The 25703-nt window shown below is 39.1% G+C and overlaps 1 protein-coding gene and 1 long non-coding RNA gene across 5 annotated transcripts in view; one reads left to right on the top strand and one right to left on the bottom strand.

Annotated features, from left to right (window-relative positions):
• Positions 1 to 2041: 2041 nt before the first annotated feature.
• LOC138746465 (uncharacterized) overlaps positions 2042 to 25703 on the bottom strand; it is a 39962-nt gene continuing 16300 nt past the window's right edge. Inside the window, exons 2-7 of the long non-coding RNA XR_011346972.1 lie at positions 12374 to 12456; positions 10494 to 10578; positions 7823 to 7915; positions 6182 to 6298; positions 3574 to 3692; positions 2042 to 2336 (exon numbers count right to left, since the gene is read on the bottom strand). This is a non-coding gene — a long non-coding RNA (uncharacterized lncRNA). The remainder of the gene's footprint in view (positions 2337 to 3573; positions 3693 to 6181; positions 6299 to 7822; positions 7916 to 10493; positions 10579 to 12373; positions 12457 to 25703) is intronic.
• sgca (sarcoglycan, alpha) overlaps positions 2318 to 25703 on the top strand; it is a 35245-nt gene continuing 11859 nt past the window's right edge. For all 4 annotated transcript variants that reach the window (XR_011346971.1, XM_069904653.1, XM_069904654.1 and 1 more), the window contains exons 1-8: positions 2318 to 2386; positions 6030 to 6158; positions 10456 to 10610; positions 11023 to 11095; positions 14123 to 14321; positions 19015 to 19168; positions 21311 to 21519; positions 22809 to 22835. Coding sequence is in view for 3 of the 4 variants with exons in the window: in XM_069904653.1 (XP_069760754.1) it covers positions 2350 to 2386; positions 6030 to 6158; positions 10456 to 10610; positions 11023 to 11095; positions 14123 to 14321; positions 19015 to 19168; positions 21311 to 21519; positions 22809 to 22835 (983 nt within the window). In the remaining variant the exon portion in view is untranslated. The remainder of the gene's footprint in view (positions 2387 to 6029; positions 6159 to 10455; positions 10611 to 11022; positions 11096 to 14122; positions 14322 to 19014; positions 19169 to 21310; positions 21520 to 22808; positions 22836 to 25703) is intronic.

Genomic DNA, 25703 nt, shown 5'->3' with positions numbered 1-25703 from the left:
ATTTTAAAATTGTCAGAGTGTGAGATAGAGATTAGAGCATGTAGGCAAATTAAGGTGGGTTTAAAATAAAACAGAAATGTAAAAAACAAATGACCACTGTGTTTGACAGATTTAGAATTAATTTTAAAAATGTTGAAGTATCAAGGAATTTGTTTGTGTCCCAGATCATAACTACTTACACCTCAAGTCACAAAAGACCAGCATTTTCATGATATCTTAGAGAAAGAATCTTTTCTCAGCTAATGAACATCCCTAATGATGTTGGAGATAACATAAAATACAATGTTATCTGGTGAGATTGGTTGACCCACTGCCAGCTGTGTTGGAATTTCACTGTTAAAATTGCTTGTACAAAAATCCTGAAGTTTGAATCAGTTTCATGGTCTAATGAAGCTACAACACATTTAGCCAGGCGCTGCTTTTTAAATCTGCATTATCCGAGCATTTGTAGATTAATCTCGGATCTTTCTCCTTGAAAGAAGTTGACCTATTTTGTCCTTGGAAAAGTGTTCAGATGTTGAAAGAACTGCTGAGTCAGTTAAGGAAGCTTCATCTAACCTACACTTGTTCTTCTGCCTTGGCTGTTTACTGGAAGAATATACAATTTGGTGAATGCCCATTCTGCATCAACAAAACAGTGAGAATGACCACCATGAGCCTGGTTCCTCTGAGCAATGGTGTATTTGTGGGAGCAGAAAGACTCACAAATTGAGGCCTGGCAGTCTTGGCTGCCCAAGACTACCAGGATGCAACTGCTAGTTGCCTGAGTAGAAGCATAATTTCTGATGGGTCTATATCAGCAGAAATGTAATAATGTCTCTACAATTTATGAAATGTATAAGTTACAGAAACAGCCTTCTAAATATGTCTGGTGATAGAGCCACATAGCATGGATCAGGTGCTTTGGCCAACTTATCCATGCCAAGCAAGATGTTATTCAGGGCTGCATCTGGTTGATATCTTTCCAAAACCTTCGTGTCCATCTATCTATCCAAGTGCTTTTTGTATATTGTAATTGCAACCACCTTTATGGTTTCTTCTGGATCTTGCCAGGGTTACAAAAATGCCAATCAGCTCAGTTGGCTTGCACCCACATTCCTGACAGACTTTTCCTAATGTTGAACCCGAGTCAGCTGAGCAGTGGAGAATGAGCTACATTATTTGGGACCCGCCGCCCACAGTTATCATTTGGCAGATGACTAGAAAAGCAGGGATCCAAGACTCCCATATTTATGAAACATTACTGATTTATTTATTTGTATACATGAATACTTGTCCTGCATATGTATTGTTTGTCTGCTTGTCTGGTTGTTTTGCACCGAGGACTGAAGAACGTTGTTTCATCAGATTGTTTGTCAATCAGATGACAATAAACTTGACTTAACTTGAGATAATAAACATTGGGGATGATCAAAATTTTAACTGCAGCCTCTTTCTGACTTGCTACGATGTTGCTCTAAGAAAGCTATGCCTTAGGATTGGCAGAGAGACACTCTCATCTCTGGAACACCAGAGGTTATTCCTCAGACACTGGTTTACAGATTCATGCCTAGTGCAAGGGCTGGATTTCCTTTCTTCCTTTCTGCTTTTCTCGATATGTCTTATTTCCCAGCTTCTGATCCTTGGTAATGCATCCCAATGGACTGACATGCCTTTGATCTTCTCCAAAGTTTGGGGAACTTTAGAGTGTGGGATTTAAATGCTTCAAAATCAATTGGAATTGAAATGGTAAATAATGAGAGTGAGAACAGACATCTCAGTCACATGAGAAATCAAAGGCTAAGAAAGATTTGGTGGTTCATCGTAAATGACTTAATATAAAATCCATGCCATATATATTATTGAAATGTTCTACATGATATCATGCATTTAAAAATAACAGCAGTGGTACTAAACTATTCAGGTTATACATGTCACTTTACAAATTGAAATAGTCTCAGGGGCATGAACTACATTCCTGATTATACTAATATTTGTTATCACCACATCTTAGTGGTTTGGGGATCACCCCATTTAGCAACACTCCAAGTAAAGATGCAGCTTTGTAGCTTGACAAAATGCTTGTTTTTAATCGTGATTACTTGACACATCATTCTACTATTTTTGTAGCATTCCATTGAAGAGAAACTTTGCTTCAAAAATAGATATGCGACAGAATTTAAAATTAGCTATGAACTTCTTGTTATCAAACATACAACTGTCAAAATGGCTGAAAAAAAATTGACAAATATAGTACAGTCACAGAGAGCCACTGACATTGGATGTTAAAATCCTCCAGCTGTTACTAGTATGTCCTCGTGTTGCTGTCCATCAAGCTCCAAGTACTTTCTCTTTACCTTTTAGAGGAAGATGGCGTTAGACAGAGTTTGGATTTATCCTTCTGCAGGCAAGTTATTGCATTATCAGAATTTTCCATCAAAGTTTGAAACAATGGATTTATATTAGAAAGTACATGTATGCTTTATATATTAAGGAGCACTTTATAATATTTGCATTTTGTTTACCACTGTATCCTATTTCTGAAGAGTCGAAACTGACCAATAATTCAGTCCAAAGTCAAAGATCCATTTGAAGTGCTATTTTCCTGTATTTAACATAGATAAATTATATCTTAATCAATTTCATGGAGTGAATGGCCAGGATGTGCAATAGAAGATTCTGTCAGGAATTTTTTTTTAAATCAGCTGTTATTACATTTCCGTTTTGGTAATTTCTTGGCAGATGTATTTTCACTGAATTTCTAAACAGTCAGTGAACAAAACTACCATAAAAAATGTAATTTCACACCACAGTTATGGCTGTTACGCTTCGTAAAAATTAGGCTTTGAAATAGCAGTTTCGTTAAACATGAAGTAATTTGGATCCACAGAACATTGAGATAACCAATCCCAAAGTATCCTAATTCTTTTCATAGATGTCGAATCATACAGCATGGAAGCAGGCCCTTCAGCTCAACTCATCCATGCCAACCAAGTTGCCTATTTGAGCGGATCCCATTTGCCTTCATTTGACCTATATCCTTCTAAACATTTGACAGTAAAACCACGGCATCTGGCACCTATGGGGATTGTAGAATTGGGGATAAGTGAATTTCCCACTTGTTTGAGATTGTGTGTTGTGTGGATTGGCCAACTGACTGCTAGGGGCACCAATTTTAAACTTTCCTTTTTTTTAACCTATTTATTTTCTGTGATTTTTTTTGCTGGTTGCTTGAATTCTAGAAAATAGAATTTTCACTGTATTTATAAATATCAAACAATACATAAATAAATATTCACAGTTGGAGGTTTAAGATTAAAAATATCTCAGTGTAAGGTTACTGGAGGCAGGTGGGAAAGTGAAATTTAGGTTACAACCAGATGGGCCATGATCTTTTTCAATCCTTTTGCCCCTAATTTGTATGTTTCCACTCCATTTTGCATATCTAATAAAACACTTGAGTTATACATTTCTGATAATATAAAGACAGACCAAATAGATACTATAGTTTAGGTTAAATAACAATACATTTGATTATTTAGCTTAATAACGAACATTTTTTTCAAAATATATCAGCAAAATGGAACACTTAACTGAGTTCATGCGCAGCCATTCTCACGCTCTTTTTTTTGGCTTTGGCACCCTCAAAATTTATGGGACCCCTTCCCAGTGAAGCAGTCAAGTTTAGTTAGTTTCTTCTGTACTTCTACCAACTGCATAAAAACCATAACAAATATGTTATGATTTCAGTCTATGGCCCACCTTAAATGTGCTGTGCCCCCCCCCCCCAGGGGAAGGTCACATGAAAATGGCGGTTTCGTAACTTAAAATAACAAATGCTTTTGGAATGCAAAGGAGTATGGCATGACATTCAAAAATGGGGAAAGCTTAGTGGTCAACGTATTATTTAGGATGGTGGTTCTCAACCTTTTTCTTTCTACTCACGTACCACGTTAAGTAATCCCTATGCCATCGGTGCTCTGTGATTGGGAAGGGATTTCATAAGGTGGGAAGTGAGTGGGAAGGGAAGGTTGAGAACCCCTGCTCTAGACCCAATTGTTACTGAAATATTTAGCTTTGAGAGAAATTGTCATTGGCCCATTTCCTTAGGAGTCTTGAAACTGTGCACATAACGAGTCAATTGGGTACAATCAAAACAGCGGTTTTCAACCTTTTTCTTTCCCCTCACATACCACCTTAAGCAATCCCTTACTAATTCTCTATGGCATAGAGAATACTTAAAGTGGTATGTGAGGGGAAAGAAAATGGGTGAGAACCATTGATTTAGGACAATAAAGGAGCCAGCATTTTAGTGAGGTATTTTTAGTGAATTGGCGGGAAGAGCAACCCCAGGTTTCCTTGGCTGTAGTGATCTCTCTTGGGATCATGTTGTTTTGAGGTAAAGTTAAGGCTTAATAATATTAATTCTTCACTCCAAAGTTTGTCTTGCGCAGGTTATATAGCGGGTGTAGCATCAGGCAAAAGTTATATTTGCCATGTGCTATCAGCTGCACATAAATGAACATGAGTGAAGAATATGAGAAATCTCTACCACTGCTCTTTGACCTCCAGCTTCTCCTTCACACTTCAATACGTAGATGCAGAAATCAGAGTCCTATTGAAGCTAGCCTTCAGCCAGTTCAGCCACCCCATTTGCTGAACGTGTTCAGAGTTACTTTTAGAAACTAAATGTCACTAGGTTCTGCGAAGGTGAATGTGTTTTAAATTTAAATGTTTTTTTATAATTTAAATTTAGACATACAGAGTGATAACAGGCCATTTTGGCCCACATATCCGTGATACCCAATTACACCCGATTAACCTACAACCCTCCCCCCCCCCCCAGTACCTTTCAAATGATGGGAGGAAACAAGAGCCCCTCGGAAAACCCACACAGATATCGGGAGAACATATAAACTCCTTACAGACAGCGCAGGATTCAAATCCCGGTTCTGATTGCTGGTGATGTATTGGCGTTGCACTAACCGCCACACCAACCATTCTACCCCTACGCCAACTGTGCTTCCCCTTGAAGGAAGACCATTATTATTATTATTATTACTACTGTAATCTCGTTATTATCTATTTATGACATTTTTCTTACATAAACTAATATTTATAGCAATTCCAAATAAAAAGAATCACTCAAATTAATTATCATGTGCTGAGGTACAATGAGAAAGTTCATTCTGCATGTAGACCATCTGGTCAACCCAGACATACTATGACAGTAAAACACAGTGCAGAGTTACAGAGATCAGTTTGAAAAGAGCAAAGGCAAGATTATTTTATTCGTGAGGTTTGTCCAAATGTTTAAGAATGATGGGAAAGAAATTGTCATGGAATCTAGTGGTTCATGACCTCATACTCATTTATCTTATTCTTTGTGGGAGAAGGGTGAAGAGAGCTTGCAAAAGGTGAGATTTTTAAATATGTTAGCCTCATTTCCAAGGCTATCGGGCTTAGATGAAGTCAATGGCCAGGAAGGGGTTTGTGGGATGGTCTGAACGGGGCTCACAACTGTCAGCGTCGGGCGGAGCAGTTTCCGTACCACACAGCAATGCACTCTGTATGTCTAAATTTAAATTAAAAAAAAACATTTAAATTTAAAACATATTCACCTTCGCAGAACCTAGTTACATTTAGTTTCTAAAAGTAACTCTGAACACGTTCAGCAAATGGGGTGGCTGAACTGGCTTCAATAGGACTCTGATTTCTGCATCTACGTATTGAAGTGTGAAGGAGAAGCTGGAGGTCAAAGAGCAGAGGATTTCAAGGCGTAATTGAGCAATACAGGTGGGGCTTCTGAGGAAGTAGAGATGCTGGAGCTTTTTAAAAAAATTTTTGGCCATCTTATCAACATGGTTGGACCAGGATAGGTTGATGTAGACATAAAACTGTCTACTGTCTCCAACTTGGTGTGGTTGATGTGGACAGGGGATTGAGCTCCACCCCACTTCCAGAAGTCAATGAACAGCTCCTTAATCTTCCTGACATTTAGCAACCAGTGTGTTTGTTGCATTTATTCACCATTTACGCTTTCTTTGCAGTATTCCTGACTACAATATGTTCCATATTCGCTGATCAGAATGTGAATCACAAGGCAGGGATCTTTTTTGTACATGTATTAAAGAGGGACTACTTTCAAAAAGGGTTTCACTCCTTCCAAGAAGCACAAGGTGAGGAAAACGATCTTTCTTACCATTGATTTGCACTCTTAACTTCAGCACCAGTGCAGTCGATTCAGGTTTGCAACATCAAACCTGGTTTGCGGTGCCCACAAGGCTTTGTAAACCATATCTAACTTTAATTAAGATAGCTAGAGAGCAAAGATAAATATGTCAGTTTCTATCTTGGAAGGGGGAGTATGCAGAGAGTCGTGAAGGCTTGCATAGAGCCCGCAGTAATATTGGAACGTTGTGCTGCTAGTCAGGTAAAAACCAAGCCACATACATGAAGTTCTATCTGGTGAGAAATTTCAATCAAATCCTGATCCCTGCAGTCTAAATATTCTTTGCATATGGTTGCTAAATTGTACAGTGAAATAAAGAAGATCTGCCTGTAGTTTTAACTGATTGTAGCTTGGTTTCTGTTTGAATTTGCACTTTTGCAAAATATATCACTGGTTAATTTATAGAATAAAAATTCTCAAGAATTTGAGACCATCTTTACTGAGCGTTACAGGTTGATAATGTTTTCAGGTTAGTTCCAATCAGCTAGGCAATTTACTCTTGAGAGTAAAATGTAATTAACATTCAGTTCTCCAGTTAAAGCTCCAGTTAAGTAAACATGTGTAGTTATTAACAGGAGCTTTACCAAAGAAGGATATGTAAGATGGGATAAACTCCAACTTAAATAGCTGTGGACAGTGACACAACCAGAGGGTAAAAAAAAATTACGAGGTCTTTGGAAAGCCTCAAATTGCTGAAGCTGAAGGAATAGACCAAAAGGTTTTGGCAGGTCAGAGGTCTGAATGAAGGAAAAGCTAGCCACAGCTCCAAGCATGTGCAATCTTAGCTTAAAACCCAATGACTGCTTCCAGGCTGCTGAAGTCAAGGTGATGTCGCAGAAGAAGAACATTGAGCTAGCTTGCTCCCAATACAACTCAGTTTCCTCAGCCAGAGTCAAACTGAGAGTAAAGAGGTCCAGTCAGTTTTTGGCTGAAGCCATCAACGCAACTCCTCGTGAATGGAGAATCAGAGACGTTGGGCTGTCAACAGTGATTCCTGATTCTTTCCTTGGCCAGTTATAAATAAAAACCTGATATTCCGTGGTGTGGCACTTCTGAGGAGCCACCCAGCAGCAAGGTGGAACAAGCCTTCACACATCACGGTCAACAATTGAGGTCTGTTTGCAGAAGCTCTTTGTAAAGCAGAACACCCGGCAGCTGAGTAAGTAGTTTCACTTCTCCTTACAGTTGCAGGTTTGGTGAGAGGACATTCTTTATTTTTTCAAATTTGTCTTATAATTTGATATAGAAATTAGTTTTACAGTACCTATGGAGATTGGTAGATGGCAGATAAGTATATTGCTTGAGACTTACAATTCCTAATTAATATATCTGCATTAAGAATGATCTTAAGGTGTTTCTTTATGCAGATGATCTTTTGTTGTATATATCGAATCTTGACTGGTCAATTCCATCTATTTTATCACTTCTTTAGCAATTCGGGCAATTTTCGAGATACAAATTAAATTTGTAAAAGAATGAGCTGTCTGTTTTGAGTTCTTCCTGCCCTTTAGATTCCTCTATTCCTTTAAAAATAGCTAAAATTCAGTTCAACTATCTATGTATTACTATTACCAAGAAATTCAGTCACTTGTTTAAAGAAAATTTTCTTACCTTAATGAGTCAAGTAGTCCTTGATACTACATCAAACCTGGTTTGTGGTGCCCACAAGACTTTGTAAACCATATCTAACTTTAATTAAGATAGCTAGATAAGTAAAGATAAGTACGTCAGTTTCTATCTTGGAAGGGGGAGTATGCAGAGAGTCGTGAAGGCTTGCATGGAGCCCGCAGTAATATTGGAACGTTGTGCTGCTAGTCAGGTAAAAACCAAGTCACATACATGAAGTTCTATCTGGTGAGAAATTTCAATCAAATCCTGATCCCTGCAGTCTAAATATTCTTTGCTTATGGTTGCTAAATTGTACAGTGAAATAAAGAAGATCTTTATTCGATGACATTAATTGATGTGTCAATATTATCAAGATGAATACCCTACCTAAATTTTTAATTATTTTTCAAGCTGTACCTGTTTTGGTTCCCAAATTCTTTTTTGAGTCCTTGGATTCTATCGTATCTTCTTTTGTATGGAAAAATAAGCATCCCAGTCTTAAAAAAGTTTTCCTTCAAAATATTATAAAGAATGGGGGTTTGGCATTACCTTACTTTAGGTTTTATTATAGGGCAGCCAATATTAGATCCATTACTTTTTGGATTCATCATAAGGAAAATTTAGGTGCTTCAAGATGGATTAATCTCAAAATTAAATCCACCAAAAAATATTCTCTTCTCTCGATACTTGGAGCACCTTTACCTTTTTGGGCCTCCAAATTAACTGATAATTTTGTTGTTAGACATACATTGAGAATATGGTTTGAATTTAGGAAACATTTTGGGTGCCATTTATGCTTATTAATTAGTCATATTTTGGCAATTCCTTTTTTTTAAATTTTCGGTTCAAGATAGCGGTTATCATTATTGGTCAAATTTAGATATCCAATCCTTTTTAGATACTTTTACTGATCAAAATCTTACCTCTCTTGAATAATTATCCACCATATTTACAATACATAGACATCATTTATTTTGTTATTTACAGGATAGGAGCTTTCTGAATTCTCTAATTTTGAAGCTCCCTGAAGACCTGGAACCAAATATGATAGGGAGGATTTATCATTTCCAACCTAATTATAAAGGGGTGGTATCTGGCTTTTCTGAATTACTTCTAAATTCAAGGGACAGTTCCCTGGACAGAATTTGAAAAAACTAGGGAACAAGATCTTCAACAATTAATTTCTGAAACTATATGGAATTCTATTCTGCACTGAGTGCACTCTTCCTCTCTTTATGCTCAATACTCATTATTACAGTTTAAGGTAGTGCGTCGGGCCCTCTATTCCAAAGTCCAATTGGCTAAATTCTATTCTAATGTCTCTTCCAAATGTGATAAATGTATAAGGTTCACTGTATGTTCTGCTTTCATCCTTTCCTATTTTTGGGAAAGGGTATTTCATACCTTGTCTTTATTTCTTAAATATTAATTTGACTCCAAATCCTTTTACTGCTCTTTCTGGAATAAATGGGCAAATGAGTCTGTTATTGATTGCTTCACAATCGCACGTAGTTGACCTCGGTTCCCTTATTACAAGAAGGCCCGAATTAATGAGATGGAAAGATGCAGTCCCTCCCACTCATACTCAATGGTTGTTGATATGATGGCATTGTCTGACTTTGGAAAAATTGAGATGTTCCACTACCGAAATTAATCTTAACTTTGTTTCTTTATAGGGTTCCTTTCTTAATTATTTTCAAAATTTGAAAATACAAAATTACCATAGTGTACTTACACATAAATTTATAAACCTTAAAGCAGTTTACTTTATTTTAGTCACCTTCTTCCCCCTCCAAGGAGCTGACCGAAAACACACCCCTCCGCCCCAAAGTTTAGAGATAATGCCACTGGGTGACTCTCGCTAAGTAGGGATAAGGAGAGACTTTAAGAGGATCACCCCGACAGCGAACAGCATCAACCAACTCTTCATCCTGGGCAATGCCACTGTGAGCAAAGCATGACCAAGATACTCCGCTGGCTGAAAATTTGCTCCCATCTTCACCAGAGGTCTTATGTGCTACTATTGTATTTTTTACCCATATATTCTTATTTAATTTAATTTTATAAATTTATTTCCTCAATTTTTTTTGCCTGATTGCTGCCAGCTGCTTGAATTCCAGATACTAAGGGTTTCACTGCGCAGAATTATTTTCCACAAGTATAAGAGAATCCCAAATAAATTCACAGGTGATCCAGAAGAAAGCTACTTGCCCAGAGGGTGGTGAAAATAGTGCTATAGTTGACCAAGTAAGATTTGGAAAAATCTAGATTAACAGAGTGAGAAATAAATGAAAGGAAATGTAGGCAGAGTTGGATGAAGAGAAAACTTCGAGGCTCGTGTGGAGCATAAATCCTAGCATGCGCTAGTTGGGACCAATATCCTGTTTACTTGTTGTTCATTCCTTATATGCAGTAGGCACTTTACAAAAATTAATTTGGAATTAAAAAAAACATAATAAATTATAAATTAAAACTGAAACTGCTCTCCAAGATCAGCAGGCAATGTGGCATCTGGGCCGAGAGAAACAGAATTAATGTTTTAGGCGAATGAACTTTCAGCCAGAATGAGGTCATCTCAGTCCATTTGATGCAAAATTGTGATTTACCATGCATTTTATTCATCCTCTGCTCTCTAGGTATAATTACAAGTACTCCCATCACTTTCAACACCAACCTGCAGGGTTGTCCTGATCGCCCTGGCTGGCTTCGTTTCATTCAGCGGACTGCATACCATGATGGAATTCTTTATGGAACACCAACTATGAGAGATGTTGGACAGAAAATAATTGAAGTAATATGGTTTCTTCATATCCAGCAGATAGTACTTTAATATAATTTTGTCAGAAAAATATACAAGCTGCAAATATGCTGTACTTACAATTAACTCTGTTGAATTCTAGCTCAGTGTCATTATACTCTGTAGAACATTTCTTATATTCTAACCATAATTTTGCAGTGTTTTTGATCTAAATGCATTTTTCTGTTATTCATATGTAATTAATGCAAAAAAGGTCCATTCTTATTGACATACTGACTCAGTTTCTGATCATTTATATTTGCTAAATACATATGATTTTTAACATAAGAAAACCATGTTTAATGTCTAGTTAAGGTTTAAAATTAATATTAATTTGTACTGACTCTAAAAAATAATTAAACTACATATATAAAGTCTGAGATGAGGTCTGTTTATCTTTGTTCAGGTTACTGCTGTTAACAGGAAGACATTTGAGACAACAAGAGAAAACGTCATCATTAACGTTGAAGAACCAGAAGGTGAGGGAGGTAACAGAAATTATTTGCTCGATGAATGAGAGATGATTGAATTGAAAGATGTGTATTTGCTTTTATAAAGCACTTTCCCCATCTCCTTCAGAACATCCTAAACTGTTTTAAAGACAATTAAGTTTGGCCATCGTTGCAATGTAGAAAATGCTAGAGCCGATTTACACAGAGATAATGTTCCTAAACAGCAACAGGAGGATGACTAAAAAGTTGTTTTTAGAAATGTTGATTTGAGCAATAAATATTAGAAGACTGTGGTTAACTTTTAAAGTTTTTAGACATACAGCTCTGTAACAGGCCAATTCGGCCCCATGAGTCCATGCTGCCCAATTTACACTCCATTAACCTACACCCCTGGTACATTTTTGAACGGTGGGAGGAAACCGGAGACCTTGAAGAAAACCCATGTAGGCACGGGGAGAAGGTACCAACGCCTTACAGACAATGCGGGTTTCGAACGGGTCCGGTCCCGATTGCTGGCGCTGTAAAGTCATGGCACTTACCGCTACGCCAACCGTGCGGCCCTCTTGACTTTAACAAGAAAATCTTCCGATGCTGGGGTGCAATGCAATACACTAAAGTGCTGGAGAAACTCAGCAGGTCATGCAGCATCCACAGAAAGTGAAAAGCAATCAATGCTTCAGGCCTGAGCCCTTTGTCGGGAATGTGGAAAATTTTCTCCATATTTCCTCCAAAGGGCTCAGGCCTGAAATGTTAATGACCCTTTACTTCCTTTGGATGCTGTGCGACCTATTGAGTTTTTCCACTGGGGGTAAATTCTGCTCTTTAATATTGATATGAGAAAATAGACAGGGCCTTGGTCTCACATCTGATGCAAAAGAAGTGCGGGTAGTCCTCAACTTAAGATGGGGTTGCGTTCTGGGACTTGCATCATAAGTCAAAAAAGGGCAGGACGATCAATATGGGGGACTGACACGGGGCTGTGGAGAGAGCGGGGCAGTGGTGTCAGTGTGGGGACTGGCATATCATAAGTTGGGGACTTTCTGTACCACTATGGGGCAGTCAGTCAATATGTTTGCTATTTTGAGCTATAATGTCCAGAGGGGGATTTGATCCTGCAACCTTTTGAATCAGAGATAACATTGCTACCAAATGTGCCACCATTGCTGTTCATTTTCTTTTAACAGAAAACAATACTTTTATCATATTCTCTTCCGATAAAGTATATTAGTTTCTCAACAAAATGGAGCACTTATTGCAAGATTTTATTAATACAGTAAGAATAACATTTTGAAGATGTACCAGTACCATAAAATAATCATTGATATGGAGCTCAGGTTTTCCATTTCTTAATCGTATTCTCCTTTACTGTTACCTCTTCATCGACAAAGCTGAAAATGAACAAGTATTTATGCATGGTGGGTTAACTGCGTTTCGAGACAATATAACATAAGTTGAATATAAGATTTTATTCTGACTTTTGATTTCAAATGTAATGGAGGGTTTTGCTGCCCACAGAAAGTCACCGTGGGTCCCTGGTGCCATTTTATTTGGTACCAACAATAAGATAAACTTACAGGAAATTGCCCTCACAGAAAGTGGGAGTTAGAAAGATGGATGGGGTTTGGAGGGACAAGTCCCAGTCAATTACAGAAGAACATTCCTGTTTAGATTCCATTATTTTTCCATTTTGTTTGTACATTTAAATTTCAGAATGTGAACTGATAGATTAATTTGAAGAAATTAAGCTGTCAATTACAAGATAGTGACACATACTCAAAAAACATTGAGTAGAAAAAAAAATACAACTAGCAGTGAAATCAGGAAATTATTGTTCTGTCAGACATTGGAAGTCCAACCCTGCCAGTGTGGGGCGCAGCAAACAGCAAGAGTTAATCTGGTCAACTAAGATCACACTATTAGAGTAGCACAAAATAGTTTTTTTTTAATATAAAGATTCAATTTGGAGCTATGAAAAGGAAGAAGCAAAATCATAGCCTCCGAGAAAGGGAAGGTTTATAAGGATAATATTAAACAGGAAAGTCTGCAAACACTGAGCTTGTAGTGCACAAAAGTGTTGGAGAACTCAGAGGTCACTCAGTGTCCATAGGAAGCCAAGGAAAATAAGCAACGCTTGAACATTGTGTCTATAAGGATTATGTTCTTTTAGATTTTGGATATCTTTAGATTTTCAAGTGTTTACTGTTAGCTTTTCAATGATTTGACTTAAATACAGGATATGAAATGGTTAAATGGCCTGATTAGTTTGAACCAATTGTATTTAGAGTCATGTCCTGAGGCTGCAATATCATGAGATGGTGAATGAAGGTGCTTCAAGTAATATTCTCAGTAAGGAAGGGGAATGACCAACATGTAATATGGTTTACATGATTATATTGTACAATGAATTTTGAATATGTGAATAGGGATAAATGTATGACTTAAAAACTTCAAAATAAAATATTCCAAAAAAAAAGGAACGGCATTCTCCAGCGAGATGGTGAGTGGCCATCCACAGTTTCGTACTTTCCAAAAGTAGCATCAATAGAGAATTTGTCTTGCATCGAGGCAGACAATTCTTCTTCACACTGAGTCTGTTTGAGTTCTTGAAAGTTTGTTCTACCTGTCATTCATAAATGAGCCTAGATGCCATCAGTTTACATCCTTTTACTCTTATCCTTCTGGCTGATCTTGGCCCCTGACCTCATTGTATGGTTCATGGCACATAGTCGGGAGCTTGCTGTTCTCAATTTTTCTCCCAAATTTCCCACATGTTTAAAGTAGCAAATGTACCTCAACATCCTTTGAGTTGTCCACGGTCAAAAAAACTGCTTTAACAACATCTTTCTTTTTCACTCTCAGTGGTCCTTTTGAATTAGTGGAGTAAACACATACCAACAGGATTTTGCTAACATGCTTCATTGCTGACCTACAGGGCTGGGGTCGGTATGATTTTGTTTTGACTAATATGTAGAGTGAGAGGCAATATCAATTCATTTCTGATGTACACAGGGGAGTTTTACATTTATTCATGAAAAAATTATTTTTTTCTTACAGATTTGAAATTCTCATACCATGCTGAATTCTATGTGAAAAACAGAAATGTGGAGGAAGTATTGCCCTTGGAAATGCAACAATATTTCCAGGCCAGAGTGGCAAGGACTTGGGGGTCAGACCCTTTGACCATGATCAACATCACTTCGGCACTGGACAGAGGAGGTAGAGTCCCACTGCCTATTCAAGGAAGGAAAGAGGGGTGAGTATTCAACAAGGTTATTTATCCATATGAACAGTGAAGCCCCTGCTATCTGGAATTCAAGCAACCAGCAAAAAAAATTGCAGAAAATAAGTAGGAAAAAATTACAGAAGTCTAGTTCGCCAGTCAAGCAACACACAATCTCATTCAACCTGAAAATTCACTTATCCGGCATCTTCCAATCCCCAAAGGTGATGGATTCCAGGGTGGGTTTTTTTTTTTACTGAATTTCCTTTTGGTTTGGATGGAACCAACAAGCAATGACATTTTCCCTTGAACTAATCAATTATTGCTCTGTATTAATTGTCTTTGAAAATATAACAAATATTGTCCTTGAACAGAACATCCTTCTCGTCTCCTTCACTGGATTTTATGAATCAGTCATGTTGAACTCATGCCTCTGAGACGTTGGTTTGGGCTTGTAGTTCCTAGTCCACTCTAATATCCTGCATCTCAGTACAACAGCTAGAGTGATAATGAAAGGGGAAGAAAGTTTACTGAATGGTCAGTTAAATGGCCAGTTTTTAAAATCTATCCCTTCCATAACTGTCCCATTCATAAATTACAAACTTCTATAGAAACCAGGGATTTTTTTTTAATAAAGCAGGAATTAGATAAGACATGGTCAAGTTAACATTATCTCCACTTTCATTTCAAGAATGGTAATTCCAATAATCCATTGCTTTGTCTTTCCCTGCTTCACTATTGGTTGCTTTCTGCTGTTTGTACTGTGTTAGGCTGGAACTGATTTAAATTGACAATATTGCTCATGCCAATCCAACTTCTAAAGTTGAGTCAATTCATATTTCTTCAGCTTATATTTAGGGATGTAAAGATTTTTTTTTCCTAAAAATGTGGAGTGCTTCAGAACTGTTTGTACACATTCCCTACAGGGGTGGCAGAAGCCTGATCAATTGGGATTTCCAAAAGGGGAATGGCCATGACCTTGAGGGAGATTAACTTGCAGGGCTTGGAGGAAAGAATAGGGCAATAACATTAATGGTTGCCCGACCTAGTCAGCCAGTTGATGGGCCCAAATAGTCTCCTCCTTCAACAATTTTCCCCTGTGAGCTACTTCATTACATTGTGTCCGATGTTTTTAATAAATGCTGTATTTGCGATTAAAACTCATAGGAAATAAGAAATAGAGGTACAAAATCTTGATATAATTGCCACATTATATGCCAGTAAACACCCAATGCTGGAGAAACTCAGCAGGTGACACAACATACTTTATATAACAAAGATAACCAATGTTTTGGGCTTGCACCCTTCATCAAGAAAAATGTAGACAGGCTCCTGACTAAGACAGTGGTGGTGGTGGGGGGAGGGGGAAGGGGGCAGGGGAAGGAGCACAGGCCAACAGGCAACCCTTTGTCTTTTCTCCAGCTCTCCATCCCCATCCCTCTCTATTCAGAACCATGCTCCCTGTTTTCTCTTGTGCCCTTCCTCCACTATCCACATATTACCTCTTGCCTGTGCTCCTCTCCCTCCCCCCCCCCAACCTCCCCCCACCATTTTATTTAGACGCCTGCCTACATTTTGCTCATACCTTGATGAAGGGCTCAAGCCCAAAATGTTGGTTCTGTATCTTTGCTATAGAAAGGACACTGTTTGACTTGCTGAGATCCTCCAGCATCATGTTTTTACTTGTATCAGTGCATCTGCAGACTTTCATGTTTCACTATATTGTGTTGGGGGCACAATTAACGTAGTAGGCTGACATGGTTAATGTAGTGGTTAGCATAACACTGCTTCAGCGCCTACAACTGGGGTTCCAATCCGGAACTCTCTGTAAGCAGTTTGTAAGGTTCTCCCCCATCTGCATAGGTTTCCTCTGGGAGCTCCAGTATCCTCCCACCCTCCAAAATACATGTTGCAAGGCCATTTGGGTGTGATTGGGCAGCACGGACGCGTGGGCCAGAAAGGCCTTTTATCATGCTGTATGTCTAAAAAATTTTTAATGTTTTTTTTTAAATGTCAGTATTTGAGGCACTATTTAGAGAATGATATTTGAGAACATTTATATGTATTCAAAGTCAAATTTTATATTAAATAAACATAGTTCTCAACACATGTTGAGTACTTATTTCCAATAAAAGACTGGTATGTCAACTCAATTAAAAATCACATTAAATCTAACCAGCAATTGGACTGTTCATCTATTTAAATGGATAGTAATTCAAGAAGCAAATTAATGGACGTATGTTGCAATATTTTTTGTTATGGGTAGTTTTTCTGAACATTATTGTAGTGCACAGAGACTATTTTTAATTTATTGTAATCATGAGATATTTTTAAGTACAGAATGAAATCCAGCAAAGCACAAAACTTACCATGGCAACTGTAACCTGTATGAAGAACCCAGTTACTCTTGAGAATTAACCTCCAACCACATGCATTAGATCTGCCTTTTCAAACATAGGTAACACAGATTCATTCAGGATTACTGTTCTGCAGCTGGGTAGCAGATACAAGCAGGATGGCACAGTTGGTGCAGAGGTTAGCGCCATGCCTTTACAGTGCCAGCGATCGTGAGCGAGGTTCAATTCTTAGAGTTTGTACATTCTCCCCCACATCTGAGTGGGTTTTCCCCAGGGGCTCTGGTTTCCTCCCACCAATCAAAATGTAACGGGGATATAGGCTAATCGGGTGGAATGGATTCGTGGGCCAAAATGGTCTGTTACCGGAGCTGTATGTCTGTATGTATGGATATCTAATCGGTTACTTCTTGTCTGGTGATGAAGGACAAATTTACTCTCAAACTCTTCCCAGAAATGCCTATTTTCAGATTATTATTGTCAAAATCACCTCTGTTCCTCTGGCTTTCTTTGTGCACCTAAAGCTTGAGGTCTGGCCTTTACCAATTACAACTCTGAAACATTGATTTATTTTTAATTTACCATGAAGAATTTAATGCTGAAATGGTCACAAAACTTTACTTAGTTACGGAACCTTCTCTAATTTATTTTTAACAAAAGAAATGCAAAGTAATTTGCATTGCTATCCGTAAGACTGAGAGAAAATAACAGAATTTTTATTCGTGTTGTCTTTTAGCATCAGGAGGTGGCATACATTCATAAAAGGAACATGTATTCTGCCATTTCTTTGAAGTACCAACTCATTGAAGCCGCAAAATGAAAATATTACTCGTAGCCCACATTTCCCACCTAACTTCACAAACCATTAAAAATAATCATGTTGTTTATTTAAAACAAATATTTTAAAATCTCTCCCACTGCAAAGACCTGAAAATAGCCCCTTTCTCACTGCCAAATAATGTGGGTTGAACTGGGCAATTTAGTGGGTATTTAGCGGGTCACTTGGCCATATGAACACTCCCAATCAGGTGGGAGGGGAGGGGTGTGTAAAATTCAACTGGCCTCTGATATGGGGGTTGTATCCGTGCCCAGCTGAGTTGACTCAGAGTTGTCTCGGCTGCAGTGTGAATGGCCAACCCGCTCATCCGGGTATCGTTAATGACTGTATGCGTACTTCAGTCTGATAGTTTTAATATCAATGCAGTTATATTCTGTTTTGAGTTGACCATTTTGAGTTTTGTGTGCCCGATGGAGATGTGGGGGGGCTGGAAGTCATGGTGGGGAGCTGGCTGATGGAGGACCTCAGTTTTCTTCAGGCTGACTTCCAGGCCAAACATTTTGGCAGTTTCCGCAAAACGAGACGTCAAGCGCTAAAGAGCTGGCTCTGAATGGGCAACTAAAGCGGCATCGTCTGCAAAGAGTAGTTCACGGACAAGTTTCTCTTGTGTCTTGGTGTGAGCTTGCAAGCGCCTCAGATTGAAGAGACTGCCATCCGTGCGGTACCGGATGTAAACAGCGTCTTCATTGTTGAGGTCTTTCATGGCTTGTTTCAGCATCATGCTGAAGAAGATTGAAAAGAGGGTTGGTGCGAGAACGCAGCCTTGCTTCACGCCATTGTTAATGGAGAAGGGTTCAGAGAGCTCATTGCTGTATCTGACCCGACCTTGTTGGTTTTCGTGCAATTGGATAACCATATTGAGGAACTTTGGGGGGCATCCGAGGCGCTCTAGTATTTGCCAAAGCCCTTTCCTACTCACGGTGTCGCCAGACATGGGGGGGGGGGGGTGAGCCTATGAGGAGAGATTTCATTGCCCAGGACTGTACTTGTTGGAATTCAGAAGAATGAGAGGGGATCTTATAGAAACGTATAAAATTATAAAAGGAATAGATAAGATACAGGTAGGTAAGTTTTTTCCACATAGGTGAGACAAGAACTATTTTGCATAGCATCAGGATTCAGGGTAGTAGATTTAGGCCAGAGATGAGGAGGAACTGCTTTTTCCCAGAGAGAGGTGAATTCCCAGAGGAATTCTCTGCCCATGGAAGCAGTGGAGGTGAGATCAGTAAATATATTTAAGACAAGGTTAGATAGATTTTTGCATAGTGGGGGAATTGAGGGATATAGGGAAAAGACAGATAGATGGAAATTAGCCTGTCATCAGATCAGCCATAATCTTTTTGAATAGCACAGCAGGCTCAATGGGCTAAATGTTCTTATTTCTTGTTATGTTCTTATTTTACCTATACCTTTGCAATCGTAACCAAGACTACACTTGCACCAGATTTGTACTTTTAAATGCATCTTGCATTGTGGTTTTAAACAAACTATTTTTCATAGAAACGTTTAACAACATTATATGCTTGTTTCACAGTGTGTATGTACAAGTTGCTTCCAATGCTCCCTTCCCTTCCTGCCTGGAGGAAGAAGTACTTCATGATGAGCAGTGCAGCGACCAATTGGAACCCACCAGCTGTGAAGACACATTGAGTCCTCTGTTTATTATTGATTGGTGCCGTATATTATTGGTATGTTAAATCATTCTTGAGAGACACTTAGTAAAAATGAGCAATAACACATCAAAACCACCCCAAATACTTATTCTGGGTGGCAAATCATCTCTTCACCCAAGAGTTCTGAATATAGTTCTAATGCCAGAAATAGAATTAAAATCATTTTTGTTAAGTAAAATCTTGATCTGGAAAAGATGAGTGTAAAACGGTCTCTGTTCCTGGTTATTACAGCTTGATGAAACTTTGCAGTGAGCATTGAAGAAATGGCTTGGTATTTGTTGCTCTCAGCTGGTTATCAAGACAGCAGGGAACCCTCTGCACGCCATCTGGGTACTTCAGAGTGCTGGCTATAGTATATAGCATCAAAAAACTGAAGACATTGGAAGTGTGAAATTAAAACAGAAAATCATGTGTGCTATTCAAAAAGATTATGGCTGATCTGATGACAGGCTAATTTCCATCTATCTGTCTTTTCCCTATATCCCTTAATTCCCCCATTATGCAAAAATCTATCCAACCTTGTCTTAAATATGTTTACTGAGATCACCTCCACTGCTTCCATGGGCAGAGAACTCCTCAGATTCACCTCTCTCTGGGAAAAATCAAGCACACATTAGTTCAGGAAGCATTTCAGGTCGATGACTCTTTGCCAAAATTGAGAAAGGGAGTCAACAAGTTAGTTTGAAGTTGCAGAGAATGTGGTGGGGGGGGGGGGTGGGGAGGGTGTGATTGAAGGTTGGATAAGACAAAGAGGTGAAGGTTAACATTGCCATGGGGACAAGTTGTTGATGAAGTTACCTGGTTGACTGATTAACAAGGGCCGTCTCATAAACCAACGGTAATATATATCTCATGAACCAAGCTTTGTTTGGGCAAATCATATGCAATTCATGATCCTCTAGGTGCTCCATATTCCCCTTGAGCTCAAAGGTATGCTGGTAGGTTAACTGGCTGTAACAAATTTGCCTCAGTCTAAATTGATGGTTGAATCTAAGGACACTTAATGGAGCTGTGTGAGAAAATGAGTTGCTAAGGAATAAGGAGAGGTGAAAGAATGAATGAGAGGAAGTCAGCATGGACCTGATGGGCTAGATAAGCCCTTTCTGTGTTGCTATGCAAGAGATCCAAATCTTAAAGTCAGACGTGGAGATTTTCATAGATGATTAAGCAAAGTTCAATTCCATTCACAACTCTTCTGAAATTATAATTCCCATGTCTGCAGGGACCAAGACTCATTCAAGGCATCATTCAGGTATAGGCTGAGAAGTGGCAAGTATATTTGAACTATTAAATCCCCATGGAATGAATGGAATTTCAGTGGTTCAAAGGATCAACAAAAGGAAGTCTAATCACCTACTTTTGACATGAAAGTATTACAGTTTACACCATCAACATCCTTGATCAGAAACCCAAGTAAACAAGTACAGTACATGACCACAGGACCAGACCATGTATTGGATATCTAACAATGAGCGACTATCTTTATATGATATATATTGACAGAGTATGTTGACAGTCTACAAAGCTATATGGCTATAAAGGAATATCCTTATCTGATTGGTATCTCAACCACCACCTCAAACATTCATTCTCCATACCCCTGGTGCACCATGATTGCAGTGCGCTATTCCTACAAAATACAGCTACTTCCCCCAGGCCACTCCAACAGCCCCTCTCAAATCTGCACCCTCTATCACCAAGGTTGTTGAGAATGCTACTTGTTAACAACAGCACAGGTAACCACAAAGCAGGCTCCCCTCCAAGTCACACCATCTTCTGATTTGGAAATACCTTGCTTGTCTTTCATTATTTCTGAGTCTAAACCTTGGAACTCCCTCTCCATCAGCAGAATGACAGTGTGCTCACCTTCCTGAATGACAATGTAAGTACTCATGTATTCCAAGAGGTTGGCTCGCTCTGGACACTGAGTATTGCCTTCTCAGCAGCAGTTAAAAAAAAGGCAATAAATATTAGTCTTGTGAGAAATGCACAGATTGCAAAAAAAAAGAATATTTTCTCCGAATTACTTCAAAGTCAGTTTAGGTACAGAGACTAAAGTAATGAGCTAGATTAAAAAAATAGACAAGGAATGAGTGATAAGGTGACCAAGAATATATCTGTTAATAATATTAATCCAATTTCTACTTTTTCTTACAGATTGATAAATCCAAACCAGATTTACCTGATGTTGATGTTCCTGGCGATGGTATCCTTACCGATAGTGGAGAATACGATCCACCTTCAGATTTCCTTGAAAACAGGGACTACTATTTGGACTATGTGGTCACAATAACAGTTCCATTAGCAATTGGCCTGCTTCTGTCTCTCATCCTTGCATACATAATGTGCTGCCGTCGGGAGGGACTGTGAGTTTTGTTTTAAGAACACACCTCTAGGGGATTACAAATTTGTTTTGTCACCGTGTTTATTTTCAGTAAAATGTGGTAATTTTCCATCGCTCTGGAAAGTAGATTGAGCATTTCCTGAAGAAATTTCCACTAATGGTGCAATATCTTTGTTTGGTACACATCAGTGGATTAACATCAGGAGTCCATGTGGTCCATTCATTAGTTACACCCAGTTAAGATGTGTTTTTGCTAAGTGGCATTTGTATAGGATCAAATATGTTTGGATGAAGAACAGAAACAAGTCCTGTATTCAACACTCATCCTTCATCAAAATTTCACTCCACCATCTAAATCTGATTGACAACCCCTCCCATTCATCAATTGCTCTAGGCCGGACCACCTCACCCCTCGAATCTTGTCTATCCCAATTTCCAACCTCTGATTTCTTGATCCCCACCTTCACACCCACCACAGGCTCTGATCGTCTCAACACTTATCCTTCTTCAGCTTCAACCTTCTTGATAATTAAAGAACCAGTTGATCCATACTTTAATCATGTCAGGCTTCAACCACCTAATCATCCAGGACCTGATCTCCAAAGCACAAATCTCCACATGCCCCAATTTTTTTGATTACCAACCTCAGGCATTCATTACATATATTATAAACAATGACCACTCAAAACCACAGCTGCCAACTCCTCTTGACCACTAACCTCCAGGCATATCCTAATGAACGTGCAGAAGAAATTATCCGTTGCTGCCTCAGTCCCTGGTGTGTTGTGCATCAACTGCATCTGAACCAAGCAATCAACAATTTCTAGGCCTTGGCCTCACAGATTGCAATCAGAAATTTAAATGTTATTTTAATCCTTGCCAAGATTGTTAAAGAATACGAATTGGACATCTTTCATGACCTTTGAACATCATAGAGCATTTTAAAGCAGTTCAGAAAAGTACTTTGTTTCAATTGAAATAAATTATTGTCTTAAAATTGGTATCAATGAAAAGCAAAAATGAGATGGCATTTCAAGGTTATGAGGTAGCATTGGAAGGAAAATAAATCACATGAAGCAAATTTAGAATGGTGAAATTAAAATGAATGCAGAGAATCCTTTCTGATGTTCTCATAGGTGCAACTGGATTTGCTAAATTGCTTTGTAATTACAAATACAAAACTGATTTGAATGTGGTGATTTGGATGGATTTCTTTTTTGAATTCCTCATTTTTTGCAGCTAAACCTCTGATTATTTTTCCTATCCTTTATTCAAAATACATTTGACAACTTTCGTTTTGTTTGATTGTAGGGAAAAACGAAATGCAAAGACCTCAGAGTAAGTTGCTCTTTATTCTTTCATCTTTTTGATTAATGTAAACAAGATGAATTAAAATAAGCGTTGTACATACATTGCATGAACCGTGTTCACATGGATTAATGCATTCATGATATTTATGCCACGCATTTAACGATTAATCACCAATAAGTAGTAGATAAGCAATGTATTTAACAGACGACATTTGGGATGTTTTGCAATGTTGCCGTAAGGAAGACCTGGCATTAAGCTGTCATTGGTTGTTTACACTGAACCGAACAAAGTCGGTATAATGCCAGGTCAGTGTGTCATTTTACACAGTAAGTCAGCATTCTGAAAGCAAAAGAGGTAGGACATGTAATATAACAGTGTCCGCGTCTAGTGTCATGTATAACATACTGTATTTGACGGCATGTTAAGCTCACTATCTTTTCTAATAGAACAATGGCTCAAAATTATTCCCCCAGTCTTGCACGCGAAGTTTAAAATAAGGGTGATTCTGGTGAGTAATGCCAGCACTGTGTGGCTCGCTGGAATTGCCGCCATCTATCATTGGGGGCTGGTGGTGGGGCTGTCAGGAGATTCTCCCAGTGGCCTGGTGTTGATCCCCACACTGGTCATTGATGTGTTGGGAAAGTGACAGCTTCGAGAGAGATGGGTCCGCACACAAGGGTTTGCAAGCAAGCATTACTTTTATTAACACACCTCAATTAATAGAAGACTGTGGGAAAATCAGAATCAGGATTTATTGTCATGAACAAGTCACGAAATTCCATGTTTTACAGCAGCGTCACAGGGCAAACATACGTATTCAAACCATCTTATGACATTACTATATATAATAAAAATTAATCACAATTACAGAGCTCAAAAAGTAAGGCCGTGTCTTTGGTTCATTGATCATTCAGGAATCTGATGGCAGCGGGGAAGAAGCTGTCTTTGCGCCACTGAGTGATCGTCTTTAGGCTCCTGTACCTTTTCCCTGATGGTAGCAGAGTGAAGAGAGCATGGAGTGGGTGGGTGGGGGGTCTTTGAAGACAGAGGCTGCTTTTTTAAGACACAACCTCACGTAGATGCCCTTGATGGAGTTAGGTCTGGTGTCTGTGATGTCACAGGCCGAGTTAACAACTTTCTGGAGTTTATTCTTGTCCTGAGAGTTGGCACATCCATACCAGCCAGAACCAGCCAGAATGCTCTCCACGGTACACATCTAGAAGATTACAAGAGCTTTCGATGACGTACTGAATCTCCTCAGACACCTCATAAGGTATTGCCGCTGGTGAGCCTTCTTTGTGATTGCATTAATGTGGAGGCTCCAGGACAGATCCTCGAAGATGATAGCACCCAGGAATTTGAAGTTCTTGACACTCTCCACTACTGAGTCCTCGATGAGGACTGGATTGTGTTCCCCTGACTTCCTCTTGAAGTCCACAATCATCTCCTTGGTTTTGCTGACATTGAGTGCAAGATTGATGTTGTTACACCATTCAAAGAGCAGATCTATCTCTTTCCTGTACACTTCCTCATTGCCATTTGTGATTCTGATGACAAATGTGGTTCCATCTGCATACTTGAAGATGGCATTGGGTGTATAATGAGTAGAGCAGTGAGCTAAGCACACATCCTTGGGGTGCACCTGTGTTGATGATTAGTGAGGAGGAGACGTTGTTTCCAATTCATACTGACTGTGATTTTCCAATGAGAAAATCAAGGATCCAGTTGCAGAGGGGGGTACAGAGGCCTAGAGTTTGTAGCTTCTTGATCAGGATTGAGGGAATAATGGTGTGAAGAGCAGCCGTGTATGTATGAATTTCTGTTTTCATGGTGATCCAGAGCTGAGTGCAGAGCCAGTGATATTGCATTTGCTGTGCAGCGATTGGGTCATTAGGCAAATCTTAGCAGAAATAAAACACACGTGCACAATTTATAAAAGAGCATGGGAAAATCTACTGCAAGTATTGATATATAGCAGTGGTTTACAAACTTTTTCTTTCCACTCACATACCACCTAAGTAATCCCTTACTAATCACTACTATCTATTCTTGGGGGCTGGTGGAAGGCTGTCAGAGGGAGCAGGGTGGTGGGCTTCAGACTGTTAAAACTGAGGACAAGCTCACAGTCAGCTTGTTCACAGACTCAATGTTGGTGACAAAGGGGGCATTTGTGGCCATTGCCCCCCCCCCCCCCAAATGGGGTATTATGACACCCACCAGATCAGACAAGTGGTTTTATCCAGACAGTCCCGCTGTTCTCCTTTTGGGGGTGTAGGGACAGAAAGGAGGAACTTACCATGTTAAATAGAGTGTCCCCAGATCCATAGGCCATGCACTGTCATGTTTCTTCTTGCATGCATGCGCTAGTGCCAGCTGACGCATGTGCAATGGATTGGAGTACAAGGGCCACTAACATCACTTCTGTCAGAGGGAAGGGGAAGTGACACAATGGACGCTATTGGCCCCGGTACTTCCATCCATTGTGCATGAACCAAGAAGAAATATGGCTGTGCGTGGCCTACATACCCTGGGACACCGTATTTAACATGATAAGTGCCTCTCCTCCCCCTCCATTAAGTGAGTTTTAGAGCAGAAAACTATGTTGTCATTTCCCCCCCCCCCCACCCCCACCCCCACCACCCCCTCCACCATTTGCTAAAACTTGTTCTGGTGCTGACCCTAAAGTGACTAGAGACACCTAAGGACAGCTGAGAATGGGTCTGTGGGATCAGTGTGGGGGCTGGTCTTTATCACAATGCCACTCCCTAAACACTACAGATAGACCCTGACTTATGACGTCCCGACTTGAAATATTTCTAAGATACAATAGTCAGGTAATTTTGGTTTCAAGTTTTGCTGTTTCCCTGCACTTGCGATACGTAGCACAATTTTGTA

Source organism: Narcine bancroftii, chromosome 12 (genome assembly GCF_036971445.1).
Source record: "Narcine bancroftii isolate sNarBan1 chromosome 12, sNarBan1.hap1, whole genome shotgun sequence".
In the NCBI taxonomy this organism is placed as follows: domain Eukaryota; kingdom Metazoa; phylum Chordata; class Chondrichthyes; order Torpediniformes; family Narcinidae; genus Narcine; species Narcine bancroftii.
The sequence above is the reverse complement of the archived record's forward strand: the minus strand, read 5'-3'. Positions and strand labels throughout refer to the sequence as shown.